This window comes from Aythya ferina (genome assembly GCF_964211825.1).
Source record: "Aythya ferina genome assembly, chromosome: 10".
Taxonomy (NCBI): domain Eukaryota; kingdom Metazoa; phylum Chordata; class Aves; order Anseriformes; family Anatidae; genus Aythya; species Aythya ferina.
The window spans coordinates 13,115,010-13,131,227 of record NC_140306.1 but is presented as its reverse complement, the minus strand read 5'-3'; the positions used below and the strand labels follow the sequence as shown (position 1 = coordinate 13,131,227).

Below are 16,218 nucleotides of genomic sequence, written 5' to 3'. Positions count from 1 at the left end.
TAGTTTATGATGCAGGACATCAGCGTACCTGGCCATTTATGACTAGTAAGTCAGAGGCTGTTAGTTAAATATATATATATATATGTAAAAGATCTGATTTCTGCTGTTGGAGTCTGCAGTGCTTCCAAGAACCACATCCAAGTTTAGGCAGGTGCCTGTAAAACATAAGGGAATCTGTCATACCTGTCAGTTGTTCTTTCTACCAGCTGACACCAAAAAGGAGCATCTGGAGTAATATCTGCCTGCTGGAAGCCTATCAATCTTGCAGCCCAACATCTAGCAACATATTCTTGCTTCTGTCTGGTTTCCCTTGGGTGCTAACAGAGCCCTACCCAAAGGAGAACTATGGATGTGTAATACTTTCTTATTTGTGTAGGGTCAACTCAAAGTTCTTCCTTGCTAAATCATTTCGTGTAGTTCCCATTTCTAGAGTGAGTTTCTGTGAGTACTCAAGGTGATGCAGGGCTTCATCTTTTCTTTTTGAAAATTATAGTAACAAGAATGGAAAGCCTTTAAGATTGAAGTTTCATTTGCAATGTATCTTATATGGTGTAACACAGTGTTTGAAGTAGTTCACGGACAGCTACGTGAATTTATTAGCTCAGCAGGGTGCTTAAATGAAGTGCCAGTATGGTTTCTGGTATGTGAATTAAATTGCTAGAATCTCTTTTAGATGGGAGGTACTGGATAGAAAAAATCTCTCCAGTTAATAGGAATATAATTAGTCAGTAATAGGGAGTTAAATGGTTCTGAATTATGAATGTGTATACTTCCACAGAGAAAAAAAGAAGTAAATGTTTACCTCTGTTGCATATTCTAAACAGCTGAGTAATGCATGTCTTTCGTGTTTCCCAGGTTTTCACTTAACTGAAAAATGGTGAGGTAGTGTTTGTAATGAAATGGCATTCAACCCTATTCATTACTAGTACCCATTGCCAGCCACGGATATCTTCTCTGAAGTGCAGAAGGTCTAAATGGCTTAATGAAACAATAGCGTTGTTGTATTTTCCTGTGAATGACAATAATAGCCTTCAAAGTCACAGATGTGTTAGGAAGATCCAATTTTCATTATCTGTCTTCACTGTGTAGTGAAATGTCTGAAAGTTGTAATTACTCTGTATTACCTGAGCCATATATCAAATGAAGCTTGTAGAACTAATTAAAGATGTGCTGTAGTTCAAGTTTAGATTCTTAACATTGATGCAAGATGTGCTCGACAAATTATGTGTGATGTTACAGGTTGGTTTAGATGATCATAGTGATTTTTCTGATCTTGACATTTTTGACTCTGTTAGAAAACTGCTTTACCAATAGGAAGTTAGTCATTGCACAGCTTCTTATCTCAGCATTCTCCTTTATATGCTCCAAGACAATGTGATAAATGGGTATATATTCAATACATTCCCTTTAAACAATTATATAAAGTGAAAATATGTGTAAATAGTGGATTAAAATGGAAGGACTACAGTGGATCACTGTGTGGATGCAGATTGGTGAGCACAAGACACATTCTTGGCTCGTTCAGGAGATGATTTATAGTCAACCAAGCTGGATGCAGATATGCATCGTGGGGCAAATCAAAGATGGTCAGACATGGCACTGTTCACTTTGCCCTTTAGTGTTCTGTTAGCTAAACAAGCTCATACACCTTAATTTGAAGTAGCCCAGTGGGTTAGCTAGATTCAAGTGGACCTCTGAATTTGAAACAGTGTAAGAAGAAAAAGGAGTTACGAGTATAGGGAAGGCTTCAGTTTAGTTGTAATTTACTGTATGTATATGTACTCAGAGGGATAATAGAACACAATTGATGGAATGGCTGCATTTGAGTGTTTAACTATTAAATTTCTGTTAATTTTAGGTCGCATGTTGCTAAATGATTCAAAAAAGGGGCCCCCACATTTACACTATCGCCGCCCCTATGGCTGTGCAGTGTTAAGCATCATGGATGTACTTCAGTCAATCTCTGAAATAAAAGAAGAGAAGGATTTTGTTCTCAAAGTTTACACGTGAGTAACTCTTAGAGTGTTTTTCCTAATTATTTTCCTTCTGTATATGTTAGTGATAAGATACTGAATGTGCCATAAGCTTCATTTGGTGTTTTATCCTCCTGACATGTTGAATTAGTGCTGTTGGCACTGGTTTCTCTGCATTTATTATTTCAGAAGCTCATACAAAGTAAGGAATATTATTTCAGATGTTTCGGGTATGTTGAAATGCTTTTAAAAAAAATTGAATATTGCCGAAATGTGTGTGGCATGCAAAGCTGTACTTATATTAATGTGCCTTATTTAAAATCTGTTAAGCTCAAAAACATAAAAGATGCTGTATTGAGCTTGAGGAAGGGATTAGTTACTCGTGCACCATCTTCAATTTTTTATCAGTCATGATGACCAACAAAAGAACTAGAAAACAACTGAAGTAAACAGTTTGTGACCAAAAAACTCAAAAGTCAGAATGTTCTGAGCAAGAATTTATCCTCAGTTTATTTGTGATTTTGAACTTTAAACTGCCAATTATTATTATGAAATGTGGTCTCACAATAGTAATAAAGAGAGCACAGATGAACTGCAGGGAACATTTGAATCTCTTGTCAGTGAAGATAAATACTGGCAAGATCTGCTTTGCAGATGGGCTGAGATACAGCTGACATTACTCTGTGGTCTGTGGCCACCATCTGAGTAATAAAATAATTTTGGGGGGTTATTGAACTTTGTTATTCTGTGAGAAGTGCATTCAGCAGCAGAAAATCTGCCAGTCAAGTGAAACTATACATGAATAAAATGGCTTTCACTGTTCAGTGAAAGATTCTAGGATATTTCGTAATATGTTAGATATTTGTATGTGCAAAGAAAAGTCTCTCAGTCAGCTCTTCCGTTCTTGTTTTGCCAACAGTTATGAAAACTGTAGCAAGAATCATAGAATGGTTTGGATTGCAAGGGACCTCAAAGACCATATAGTTTCAACCCCCTGCCATGGGCAGCGACACCTCCCACCAGCCCAGGTTGCCCAAAGCCCCATCCAACCTGGCCTTGAACACCTCCTGGGATGGGGCATCCACAGCTTCTCTGGGCAGCCTGGGCCAGTGCCTCACCACCCTCTGAGGGAAGAATTTCCTCCTATCCTCTAATCTAAATCTCCCTTCTTTCAGTTTAAAACCATTCCCCTTTGTCCTGTCATTATCTGACTGAGCAAAGAGTTGCTCCCCATCTTTTTTTTCAGTCCCCTTCAAGTACTGAAAGGCTGCAATGAGGTCACCCTGGAGACTCTTCTTCTTCAGACTGAACATCCCTGGCTCTCTCAGCCTTTCTTCACAGGAGAGCTGATGCAGCCTCTGATCAGCTTTGTGGCCCTCCTCTGGACCCGCTCTAACAGCCCCACATCCTTCTCGTGCTGGGGGCCCCAGGCCTGGACGCAGCAATGCAGGTGGGGCCTCAGGAGGGCAGAGCAGAGGGGGACAATCACCTCCCTCCCCTGCTGGCCGCTCCTTGTGACACAGCCCGGGATGCAGTTGCCCTTCTGGGCTGCAGGTGCTCACTGCTGGCTCATGTCCAGCTTCTCATCCACCAGAACCCCCAAGTCCTTCTCCGCAGGGCTGCTCTCAATGAGCTCTTCTCCCAGTCTGTCCTGTCTGGGATTGACCCAGCCCAGATGCAGCACCTTGCACTTGGCCTTGTTGAACCTCATTAGGTTCATGCGGGCCCACTTCTCAAGCTTGTCCCAGTCCCTTTGGATGTCATCCCTTCCTTCTGGTTTATCAACCACACCACTCAGCTTGGTGCCAGCTGCAAACATGCTGAGGGTGCACTCAGTCCCTCTGTCCATGTCGTTGATAAAGCTATTAAACAGCACTGGTCCCAGGACAGGCCCCTGAGGGACACCACTCGTCACCAGCCTCCACCTGGACACAGAGCCATTGACACCACTCTCTGGGTGCCACCTTCAAGCCAACTCCTTATCCACTGAATGGTCCACCCAGAAAATCCATCTCTCTCCAATTTGGAGACCAGGATGTCATGTGGAGCCAATAATCTTGGCATTTTGTAACCATTCATTTTCAGCTTATCTCAAACCAATGGTCTTTAGTTATGATATTTGATAATGTTGGCTTTGTAGAGATACGCTAATGTATTGCAACTGCTACATTTTGAATGTTTACCCTAATGGAACATTCTCAATATAATTTCTGCTTTGATGCCTTTTTAATGCATCCTTAGTTTCTTATTTGCTGAAAAATAAGAGAAAAACCTCTAAAATACTGGAGTTGTCCATTTGTCAGTGACAAATCATCAATTCATGCAGCCTCTTAGAGCAATCCAAAGTTCCAGTACTATTATCAAGAAAAAAAAACCACAGGATACAGAGCTTCCCTCTTCTTTCTCCTAATCTGAAGTGTGCTGCTAATATGGATTCCCTGCAGACCATCCGAAATACCAGCTGTATCTGCCTAAATGCTTAAGTAGGTTTATACCATCTGTTGTTTGCTTCTGCTTCCCGAAACCCTTTGTTTTTAACATCCACACACAGCCATTATTGTCTTCTCAGAGAGGATGTAGAGCAAGTAACAGTATTCAACTCTATAATCAGACACTTTTAATTTCTATCACCATTATCTTTTGCTTGAGTGTTGTACCTCATTCTTTTATGGCACTGCTGATTGGAGTGTTCTCTGTAAACTTGCAACATAAATGCTCAGAAGGGAAAATACACTGATGCATCTAAGGGGTGCCAGTTTATCCCTTTTGCAGCTTTAATAGCTGTTGATCTTCCATGACAGAATATTTTCACAGGTCTATCTGCTTACATCTTCTCTTTGCACGTTCATCTGTTTAAGCTAACTTTTCTTGCTTTGTAGACAAATACTGAAATAGCATTTTTGTTTTGTAAATTTGAAATTGTACATGAATGCTTAAGCAACACTGAACTAATTTTCTTACCTGCTGCTCTTACTCTTACTATTGTTAAAATGCCTCAAGCCAAGCCAAAAACATCATAAAGATGAAATAAGGAGGGAAGTGTGTTTGTATTTTTGAAGGAGCAATAAGAAGCATTCTTTTTGCACTATCTGGCTAAAGCTTATATCCACAAAAGCCTTTTTATTGGGAGAAGCTGGAAAAAAGTTGAGACACTGAAAACCTAACAGACAATGAAACAAATACGTGGCATTTCAATTGAGACTATTGCTGGATCCACAAGAGAGAACACTTACAAAAAAATCAATTTATTTCACCAGTCTGCTTTGCTATTGTTAAAGATTTATGTCTGAAAAAGTCTTTCTGCTCACAATCCAGATTCTCCTGTTGGTTAATCCTGCAGTCATGTTATAATCTTACTAAGAGGATATAGTACCACAGCTCTAGATATAAGCTCATTATGTAGAAGCATGAAGGTTTACTTTTATAGTTCTTTTTAATAATATGCATTTAAAAGTGAGATGGAAACTAAAATCTCAATCCATGTATTTTTTTTCTTGGAAAATTTGATTTCATACTTTTATATGAATTTTTATCTTTAGTGCAGTTTTTTGCTTACTGCTCCTTACTCTTTGTGTTGATTTTTCCATTTCCCTAGAAATGGAAACCTTCATGTATTTCTCTGTCACATTATCTTTTTCAATTTTGTTTTTGTCCTATTTTTTCTCAATTCTTTGTGTTTTACCTTTCTTCTCCAGCACGAGGTCTTAAAATTCTTTCTTCTTAATGTAGTATATTGCCTGAATGCCTTTCCCTTTTGAAATTCAGTTGTTGCTGTTCGCCCAGCTGGACGTTGTATTTCTGTCCCCATCTGTTTGACATCAGGGTCTGATGTAGTATGGCAAACATTCCAAATGGTGAATTTACTGTAGAACCAGCCAACCTGAAGAGGTAATGGATGGCTTAGGAGGAAATTCTTAATGAAACCAGAAATACATTTGGTAATGTATTTGGTATTTAGACAAGTAAAATGATAACAAAACACAATAAAATGCATTACTGGTAAGTGTTTTCAGGCCAGCATTTCAACCTTGTGAGAGTATTCTTTGTGTTCAAGATGTAAAGTGCAGCTTACGTCAGTAGTTGGTACAAAACTGGCTTTAAGCTATATTTACACTCCATTGATTTTGGGACAACTTTGTTCCAGCTTAATTTACAGGCATAAGTCATTGGAGGCTGAAATCTATTTTAACTTGCACTCTGGTGGCTGACAGAGCAACTGAAAAGTTATCAAAGTTTAGAAATTTTCTGTAGTCTCATCTGTGATGGTGACGGATGGAATAAAATTTGTCCTGTTGTTTTCATTTTTACTTTAAGGAAAATATTATTTGCAAGAGGAAAAATTATTTCAAATGTCTTGGCAAGAGAAGAGGAATAAAGAATGTGAAGATAATTTTTTCCCGATGAGTGAGCTGAATATTGGTTAAAGTTCTGAGTTCACATAGAACAGTACAATAATTGAAAGCCTTTTTTGTATGGTCCATTAATGTCTTAGCCCTGTTTTGATTTGATTTTGAGAGATTGTTTTGGAGAGTTCAAATGTACTCGATTTGCCGTACTGTTACGTTCTGAAAGGCTACCAAAGTGCTCCTGTATCACAGGCTCTGTGCGAACATCTGACCTCCCCTCCCAGAAGGGTGTAGGACTTACAGAAGATATGGAGAAGAACAACTAAAATTTTTGATGGCCTAGGGTATTTTCTTTACGAGACTGAAAAGGTCTGAAGAGGAGGAAACGAGTAGCAGGAAGGGATGCAACTGAGTCTTACAAATTCGTGGAGGATGGTAAACTATTGCTCACTGAATACAAGAGTACATGAGCTAGGAGTAATCAATGAAATCAGGAGGAGATCACATAAAAAGAGGTGGAAGAAAGTACTTCTTTAGGAAGCAGGTAGCGATCTGGATTTTACTACCATAGGATGCTGTGGAGGCAGGCAGAATTAGCAGGTTCGGAGTGGGTTAAACAACTTTATCAATAGCAGGTCTATAAATGGAGGAATAGGAATAGTCAGGGATGTACACTCTAACATCCCTAACCCAAAAACCTGAGGGGAATGGACTGCAGAAAGCAGCCAGGCACGGGCACCTTGCCTAAGCAGTATCTCCTGTGCTACTGTGGGAAGCTTTTCTTCATCTTCGTATGTTCTGACGGTCAGCTGAGGTGTCTGATACCTAAAGCCAGCACAGTGAAAGGAGGGGTGCTGGGATAGGTAGAGCTAAGATTTCACATGGGATAGCCCCAGTCTGACCTCACCTCTTAACAGAGGAGTACGATCTGATCAGCATTTTAAGTCAAGCAAATAGTTTTGGATAGCATACTGGGAGGAAGTAACTCTATTTTGAAGTTTTTTTCCTCCTTTTTTCCTTTATTACGATTTGTACATCATGCTTAATTTATTCCAAGCTGTTTATTCCTTTTGTATTTATAATAATCAGCATTTGCTGGGGGTATTGGTAAATGTACCATAACAGGCTGCAGGGATTCTCTCATTATTCTTGACAGTAACTGGTTTTGCAATACTGAAGAAAATTGCTAGCTGGCTACCAGTTCTTTTAGATAGTCTTAATTCCTTTTGCCAGACTGATTTTCAATTCCATAATGCAGGAGCCAAAATATCCCTATTGGCTTTGTAGTAGCTGGGACGTATCATAGCCTAATTTTGCCAAAATTATATACTCTTGGGGGAAAACAATAGGAGGAAAAAAATATTAATATGCTTGGAACAAGTTTTACAAAATGAGTTCTCTCTCAAGACTCCTTTCTTTTTAGGAGCTGAAAGTTTATAACCTGGTTTGGGTTTTCTGGTGTTTGTTTTTGTTTGGTTGGTTTTTTGTTTGGTTTTTTGATTATTTGTTTTAAGGTAAAAATCAACAGGAAATAAATTTAATTTAATCATTTAATTCATTAGCATTTCAGGAGAAATAAGAATCACTATCGTTGCTGAGTTAAAAATTGCTGACTTTGTAGGGAACTTTAAATCTTTCGTTTGTGCTTTAGATAATCTGAGCAATGATTGAATCTAAAAGGCAATTAGACATGATCACCTTGTGTTTTTTTTTTAGCAATAGAACTGTTTGTGGTAGAGATTCCATTTTTGTTTTTCAATCAGATTGTTAGACTTGTAAAATCGTCATTACAGCTGTGCTTACACTAGTATCAAGTACTTTATAAAATTTATAGTTTCTCTCTTCATTATGTGGTAACAAGCTATAGCACTGATGGCACTTTTTTCCTGCTATGATTCTGTTCAAGCCTAGCAGATGGGTTATACAGCTTTGCTCATTGCTAGTGCAAATACAGCCATTCGACTTTAATGTTCAGATAAATAAGAGTTGTAATTCCGGTTGAGAGGGACCTCTCTAGTCTGAGAGCAGACCACATTGCTTTATCCAGTCACTTCTGCATAACCTCTAAGGATGAAGAGTACGTAGCCTCTCTGGGCAACCTGTTCCAATAATGCTTGACTGTCCTCTTGGAAAAGCCTTTCCCGATATCCAGTCTGAACTTTAGTTACTTGTGTTTATGCCTGTTGCTTTACAGCATCTCACCAAGAAGAACCTGGCTGGCTCCGTTGTCTTAATAACTTTTAGTAGGTATTAGAAAGCTGCTGTTATTGTTCTCCCTCTGGCCTTGTCTTCTTCAGGCTCAAAAATCCCAGTTTCCCCAGCCTCTGCTCATACAACAGGTGCTCACAGACCTTTTTTCTATTAGGGAACACCAAACTGAGCACAAGTTTCTAGATCCATACTGACTGCCAAGTAATGTCTTCTCCCAAATGACAGTGGAAACACATAAGCAAAATACTAGTTAAATGGATGTTTACACAACATACTGGTATTTACCAAATACAGTAAATATTCAAAAAAAAATATAGTTGTGAATGTATTGTAAACATCCTGACAGCAGCCTGATTATATATGACTGAGCCTTTTTATCCCCTTGACCCACTGTTTCCCTGCAATTCATGTCTTGACCAATCCCAATATCCTCTTCCCCAGCATCCCATGATGAGTCCCATATCCCCAAAGGCAGTAATCCATTTCAGTCTGTAAAGCAACCCAGAGCATCTTTCCAATTGACTTACCGGGTGGACAATGTGCTGAACATCCTCCTATGGCAGCTGTGGGAGGAGCAGGGTCACGGTGCCGCATTTCCTCTGCTGAGATTGTCAGTTTCTCCACCTGCTGTTGTTCCTTTCTGTTCAAAAAGATAAGCCTTTAATTGCGTGGCCTATCAGGAAAGACAGAATTAGGAAACATTTAGAACAATTTTGTTTATAGACTCTGCCATTAAGTGGTGGATTTGGTAGATGTACATCCAGCTGTTTGGGATTTGATTGCTTAATCAAGTACAGTGCAGCCAGCTATTTTGCATGAATATTGTTAGAACAATGTTATAATCTACACCAAATTGCAGTGTATTATTGAAACTAATATTAGCAATTGAATTTTTCCTGGTGAAAAAATATTGAATGGAAACATGATAGATCTGTTGACAGACAGTTATATTGTAATTTGTATCAAGGACTTAGAGGTGTAACTGAAAATGGAAATAGTGTTTACGAATGCTTATTAAAGTTGCGAATAGATAAGTAAACAATTGTGAAACACAATTGTGAAAACATATTTCACAAGGTAAAATACAAACAGAAGTGTACATATCCTTTTCCTACAGTTTGGGGGCTACATCATTTTTAAGGCATTCTATAAAGTATGTAGGTAAGCAAAAAACAAGGTGCCAATGAGATATGTATAATATAATTTTATGTTATAAATATAATGAGATTATATATAAATATAATCTCATATAATATTTATAATATTATATTATAAATATAATATGAGATATTTAATTTTTTTTATTTAATCTTTGAAAATCCACTTTTTATTTCTTGAATCCAACTTCTTTTTGTGCTTAACAAAAAAATATATATATGCATATATGGCAGGTTACTTTCAGCTTCAAATTAATTTTCTATGTACAGAGAATTCAGCTAAAGATGTCAATCTTTCCTCATTTTTTTCATACTATGAAGAGTGAAATAATTGCTTTAATGATAGAAAAGTCACCACAGACCCCAAAGTGTCCATAAATAGGAGATAATTATATGGGAATGTTTTGTTTCCTTCCACTTTTAAATAAAAGAGTTTTTCTCATTCATCAAAACCCCACAAAAGCTTTCATGTTATTTCTACAACAAAGCTGAATTTCTCATCATAAGATGGTTTACCAGAAAGCTTTTAACTTGAAATAGTGTTCTTTTATTTTAGGTGTAACAATGAAAATGAGTGGTGTCAGATCCATGAAAATATTATTCGCAAGTCCAGCACCAAATACACAGCACCCAGCTCAAACTATGGTAAATATTTACTTGTATGCTTTTGTCTTAAGTACAGCTACAGGTTTCCTTTAGGAGGCTGCTAATTAATTACAGTAGAGTAATTCAGTGAGATGTGAAATTATGCATAGCTGAATTTCTGTACTTACTTGTGATGACTTAAGAGTAATTTAGATAAAATTCAATTGTCTTCAGTTTACAGGTGTAAACTGTATTGCCTTTGCCAATTTAACCAGGAATTAAAAACCTGCTTGATATCTTCCCTTTTCAGATACAGTTGACAATAATAATAATAATGTGAATTCATTGTGTTAAATTTCCTTCACCTTTATATCTGTAGTGTAATTTTATCTCAGAAGATCTCAGTGGTGGAGAGAGCTAAGGGGTTTGTATTAGCTTATGGGCTATTACATTTACTGTGTATCTGTGTGTATCTGTGCTTGTGAAAACTGTTAGCCTATTGGAGGATACATCAGCGGCTATCAGCATTGACAGAACTCCTTTAAGTGTTTCTTTGTGACACTGACACACATTACTGTGACCAGACTTGGCTACACAGGAGGTAAAGGGTTTAAATGTACTCATTGGGATTTCCCTGAGTAAATCAGGGATCATCCTTTCTTCCTGTGATTCCCTCGAAACTTCCAGCTACCAGACATATGTAACACTTGCTCTCATAGATTCATAGAATGCTTTGAGTTGGAAGAGACCTTAAAGATAATCAAATTCCAACCCCCCTGCCATGGGCAGAGACACCCCGCAGTAGACTAGGTGGCTCTCCTGAGGATACTGTGCGTCCCTGTCAAAAGAAGTAAAACCAGATGTTAAATTAGTCTAAGATCTTAGTCTTATCTGACTGTCCAGAAAATTCTGACTGACACAAAATAAATGGTGCTTTCATACCTACAGGTTAATTACCAAGAAGTCTTTCCATGATAGTTTTAATACTAAATGTTCCATTAAATAGGTGAGGAGAGTAACTTTCCTGGCAGAGTTTTTGCCACCTGCCAAATTAATTTTTATTTTCGTGGTGAATGACAAATAAATATGGAAAGTAAATCTTCTTTCTTTTTTCTTACCTTGCTACCTCATTTAATGATTCTTGTAGTTTGGTAATTTAGGTATGTCATTGCTATTCCATTCCAAATAAAACCAGCAAAGAAACCCTTCTGCTTAGTTGCAGGTAGCTTTGCATTGATTATTAAGTGAGTGTATGATTCAGAAAGGCATACGGATGTCCAAATACTAGTATTGTCTTAATTTCACCTGTTTGCATATTCAGTTATTGTAGCATAATATGCAGTTCACAGTCCCACCAAAGATATTAAGCACAACAGTAAGCAAATAAAACGGTTTTGAAGTTTGGAAATTATTGTTTTCAAAGCTGGTCTCCTTCCCTGCTCTTCCTCATTACAACAGTTAAGGTCATCTTCCGTTTATTATTAAAGCATTATTCTGAATTGTTAACAACTTGGAAAATTTGAACTGTTTGCATATATTTCCACTGCCAAATGTCTGCCTAAAACTTTTTTTTTTTTTTTTCAGGCATGAGCTTTTCTGAAGTGCAGAAAGAAAGGGAAATAGATTTTTACTCTTGTGTTCAACTTTTTAAAATAATAACTAAGGTCACTAAGATCTAGTACATCTCTAGAGCAGGAGCTTGAAACAGCAGCAATATTGCCCTAATGGGCAGGATAATTTTACAGGCTGACATGATTTTAGCATAAGTAATGCAATTTGGACCTCTCAAACTAGCTTTTACAATGAGAAAATGCTCAGATCACATTTGTGATGAGAAAAGCTCCCTGGTTGTTCCTCCCCCTACCTCTCCAGCTCTTGCATACGATTAGTCTTTCAGATCTGCTACAGAGAATAGAAAAAAAATGAGAGGCTAGGCTGGATAGGAAAAGATGACTGGACAGTAGATAACAAACCTCTCGGGGAGAAGAAGCAGCTATGCAGAAGTTTGTTGGAGTGTAAAGTATGGGGGGCATCACAGAAGTACTGTCTGTCGATACCATGCTGGAAAATTGCATTACAAATTCTATTACAAGTCTGGTAATAGACTAGGTAATACAGGTAATAGATTGATTCTGGTACTGTTTATTAATTACTGGAGGTGTTGGGTGTGGACTGAATATTACTGGTTTCATTTCCCTAAAAACTTGTCTAACAAAATGACTAAATGTTGTTTGCAAAGCGAAACGATATTGAGCTTAGGAAATAGCAGAGCTTCACAACTTTGTACAAGATTATGGACAGAAGGCAGTGTTTGGTATGTGGTGTTCCATTCAGTGAGCAGAGAGGACAGAAAGAACTATCGACTGACTATCATTCGTTGAATGAAATAAAGGTTGTAGAAAAAAGACAATGTGAATGTAATTCATGTTGCTTTGTGAGGCGGGTAATGCTTGCTCAGTAGATGAGACTAAGCCTGCATGGTTGGTCTTACTGCTGGTATTTTCTGGTATCTTAATGTTTTATTTTCTAACTTCACCGGTACCTTATCCTTCTTTTAGGGATGTAGTATACTATAAATTAAAAGCAACTTAGTTAATCACAGTCCAGTTGCTTTCTTATGTAATTACTCCTAGTCGAGCTATTCAGTTGATATACCAAACAGAGGGTCACATTGAAAGAGCTAGCTGCTGAGCATTTCCTACTCCATTTTTCTGTTAGTTTGACCTGTTGGTTCTGTGAGACATGTTGAGGTACTGAATTTCATTAAAATCAGCGTTCTTGTATGAAGTAGGCAAAGAATCAAGTAGAACAGATAACATTTGAATTTTCTTGAATGGTATTAAGCGCAATTAAAGGCACTTTTGGGATGTTCTGCAGGATTATATGATGCAGTGTTTCAGATAGAGGTGATGTTCATGCATGTGTAGTAATGCACTGTATACAGTGAATGGACATAATGCTAAGTACTTTTTGAAATTGAGTATTCTTATTTTTAAAACATTGTAGTTATATATGTTATGCTCCTGACTTAACCTTAAATCAGATTTTTCTTCCATTTCCCTTCTGAATGACTCCAAAGGAAAAAAAATCTGTTACTTGTGTTTTTATATTAAATTAACCATAGGGCAAAACAATATTTTACGTGCACACCTTATATGTTCAGACATCTAATTCTTAGATCTGAAAAAATGAACATGTATTGTTTTTTTCAGGACTTATAATATCTCTTCAGCTTCTTCGTGGTGACATGGAGCAGGTTCGAAGGGAAAACCCCATGATCTTTAACAGAGGGGTTTCTGTTACCAGGAAGCTGGGCTTCCCTGATGTCATAATGCCAGGTAAACATAAAAGCTCTAATCTTAAAATATTGATCATATTTTTCTCAGATTCCCCTAAACAAGTGTCACTGGTATGGGTGCTTCACTCAAACAAGGTTAAAAATAGAAGAGTTGCCTTGCTTATCAATAAACGCCAATTCCAGATTCAGGGAGGCATGCTAATGCATTTTAATTGATGGACACACTATAAATAGATGATAAATTCACATGTACAGGAGTTGATCTTGAAAGTTCGCTCTATTTTTTCCCCAAGTTTGATATCCCTCACATAGGCTAAGCACAGAGATGTTTATTTTGAAATGCATGAATTTTCTTCTTCATGAAAATGGAAAGCCTGGCAGAAGAGTTTCCACTTTGCCACACAGATTTTTGGAGTTAGTATGATCCTTTTGCATTCGCTGACAGTACGTGAGGCTGCAAATCCGGTCTGATTTTCCAGTTGGTCCTACAGAGCACATAGTCCCTGCAAGAACTGCCTTGGCTGAAGCATTGCTGTACTCAGTTTGCTCCTTAATTCTGGAGCAGCAGCTTGAGATGGTTGTCTTTTTGGCACAAGCAGAGGTAGCCCCAGTGTAGCCAAGAGTTCATTTAGGGAGGAAACTGGAATCTAGCCAGTCATACAATCAATAGATATAAAAACAGGCATTAAACAGCCTTGATTTTTACAGCGTAGTAGCAAATGGGCTTACTAATTATGTTGCATGTATAGCATTTGAAATACTACATCTTTGCCGTGCATTATAACCAAGACCAAAGATGACTTTCCAGACACAGGAAATTTTATGAAAGCATAATGGGAAATGTATCAGATTTTATTACTGGAAAGACTGCAGTGACACATCAGTATCAAAAGCAGTTGTTGGAGCCTCATTATGGAGGCTCTTCAGGATGCACAATAAAAGTAGGGAGTAAGTTGGAAGAATTTCTAGAAACTAAAATAAAAGTGTTTAGAACAGTATGTGTTTTATACTAATGCACTTGAAAACCACAGGAGCACAGGATTTTAACATCAGACAGCATGGCTTATACAGGGAGTTTGAATGGGATAAACATATCTGTTGGTCCTACACCTTTCTTGTCTTTCCTGTCCCTGCTGAAGGGATGCATTAGCTGTTTGTAGGCTTTAACACCTAGTTTGTAAAGTTTGTAACTTTAAGACCTAGTATAGTTTATGGCTTAGTGTATTGAAATAACCTTAAATCAGTGTAAGTTCGATACTGTGGCCAATTACAAATTTTAGTTTTTGGTGACCTTATAGCAGTTTCAGTCTTAACCAAAAGCAATCAAATACAGAAAAGATTAAATATCACATGTTGAATGCAGACATAGCTACTGCATGTTGTTCTGCTGTAATTGGGATCACAGCTAGATACGTCAGCTAGAAAAGCTAGATCACAGCTAGAAAAGTCAACATCAAAAACAACACTTAAATACCTGTATAACTAAACAGATTCTTCTGAAAGAATTGCTTTATTCTACACTTCTGTGTGTGTAAAACTGTCCCTCAAGACCTTCAGACCACTGAATTTTAGCAAGCTTAAAGAATAGCTTTGTGACCTCAGTGTTCCCCCTCATATTTTGTCATTTTCTGGGCCCTGGCCTGTTTATGCAACCTGGCGTAGTGAGACTGTCTTCCCTGTGTTTTCACTGTTTTAAGCGATGCTTTTGTCCAGGGGTTGGATAAGCAGGTTAGCAGTTTTCAGCCAAAAGGTGTTCCTACCCTAAGCTTTAAAGATTCCCTATTCACTGCAGCTAATTCAAATTTCCAAACTTACTTTCTCTAGTTAAGAACTCTATAGAAAACTGCCTCAATGCAAAGGATGTCTACCAAATCAGAGATATATTGTTACAAGCTTCGTGATATTCAGCCTTGAGATCTTGGACATTTAACTAAATTAAAACCAGATTCCACAGCATACGTCTGCAGTGCTCCCATCATAAGGCTCACTGTACATGTACAGTAGTGATCTTCCCTGCTCTGGTCAGCCAAGTTTTCAGGGAATACAAGTTTTCAACTTGTCATCATCAAAAGATATTCTAAGTCGTTGTTGCTAACTAATGTCTTTTTTTTATGGGAACCACAATTACTGGAGAACACAGGGATTTTAAGATGATAATATATTTGGAACTGGGTTAATACAGAGAGATATTGATCTGCTGAAGTTACTGATTGATACAATGGATATGTGAAAGGACCACCATTCTACTGTTAAATGCTTACAGCCCCTCTGAAGTTGGTGAACACCAAGAAATTCTCCTCCGTTCCAAGGGAGGCACAAGAGGTCTGCCTATATAAAGTTTAGCTGCCAAGCTGTAGGCATTTCTATTCAAAAATAAAAAAGGCTCAAATTTGTGGAGAAAAGCAGTTTGTAAATGTCCTTGAGTACCAGGTGAGTAAGCAAATGCAGCCTTGGAAGTGTGAACGGCCTTTCACTATAGTGATATATTAGGAAGTTGCCAGAGGAGAGATGAGATGCAAAGAACGAAATAGTCATGAATGGTGCTCTGAACAAAATTTTTGTCATTCTGTATATTCTTCACCTGAAAACTTAGGAGGATCAAAATGTAATGCAACTGCACTGATGCAGTGAACATTGTTCATTCTAAT

The 16,218-nt window shown here is 37.7% G+C and overlaps 1 protein-coding gene across 15 annotated transcripts in view; it reads left to right on the top strand.

Annotated features, from left to right (window-relative positions):
- Positions 1-16,218, top strand: part of DOCK3 (dedicator of cytokinesis 3) — a 257,137-nt gene that overhangs the window by 156,810 nt on the left and 84,109 nt on the right. For all 15 annotated transcript variants that reach the window (XM_084531292.1, XM_084531300.1, XM_084531299.1 and 12 more), the window contains 3 exons: positions 1,859-2,006; positions 10,244-10,332; positions 13,485-13,610. In XM_084531292.1, coding sequence (XP_084387418.1) covers positions 1,859-2,006; positions 10,244-10,332; positions 13,485-13,610 — 363 coding nt within the window. The remainder of the gene's footprint in view (positions 1-1,858; positions 2,007-10,243; positions 10,333-13,484; positions 13,611-16,218) is intronic.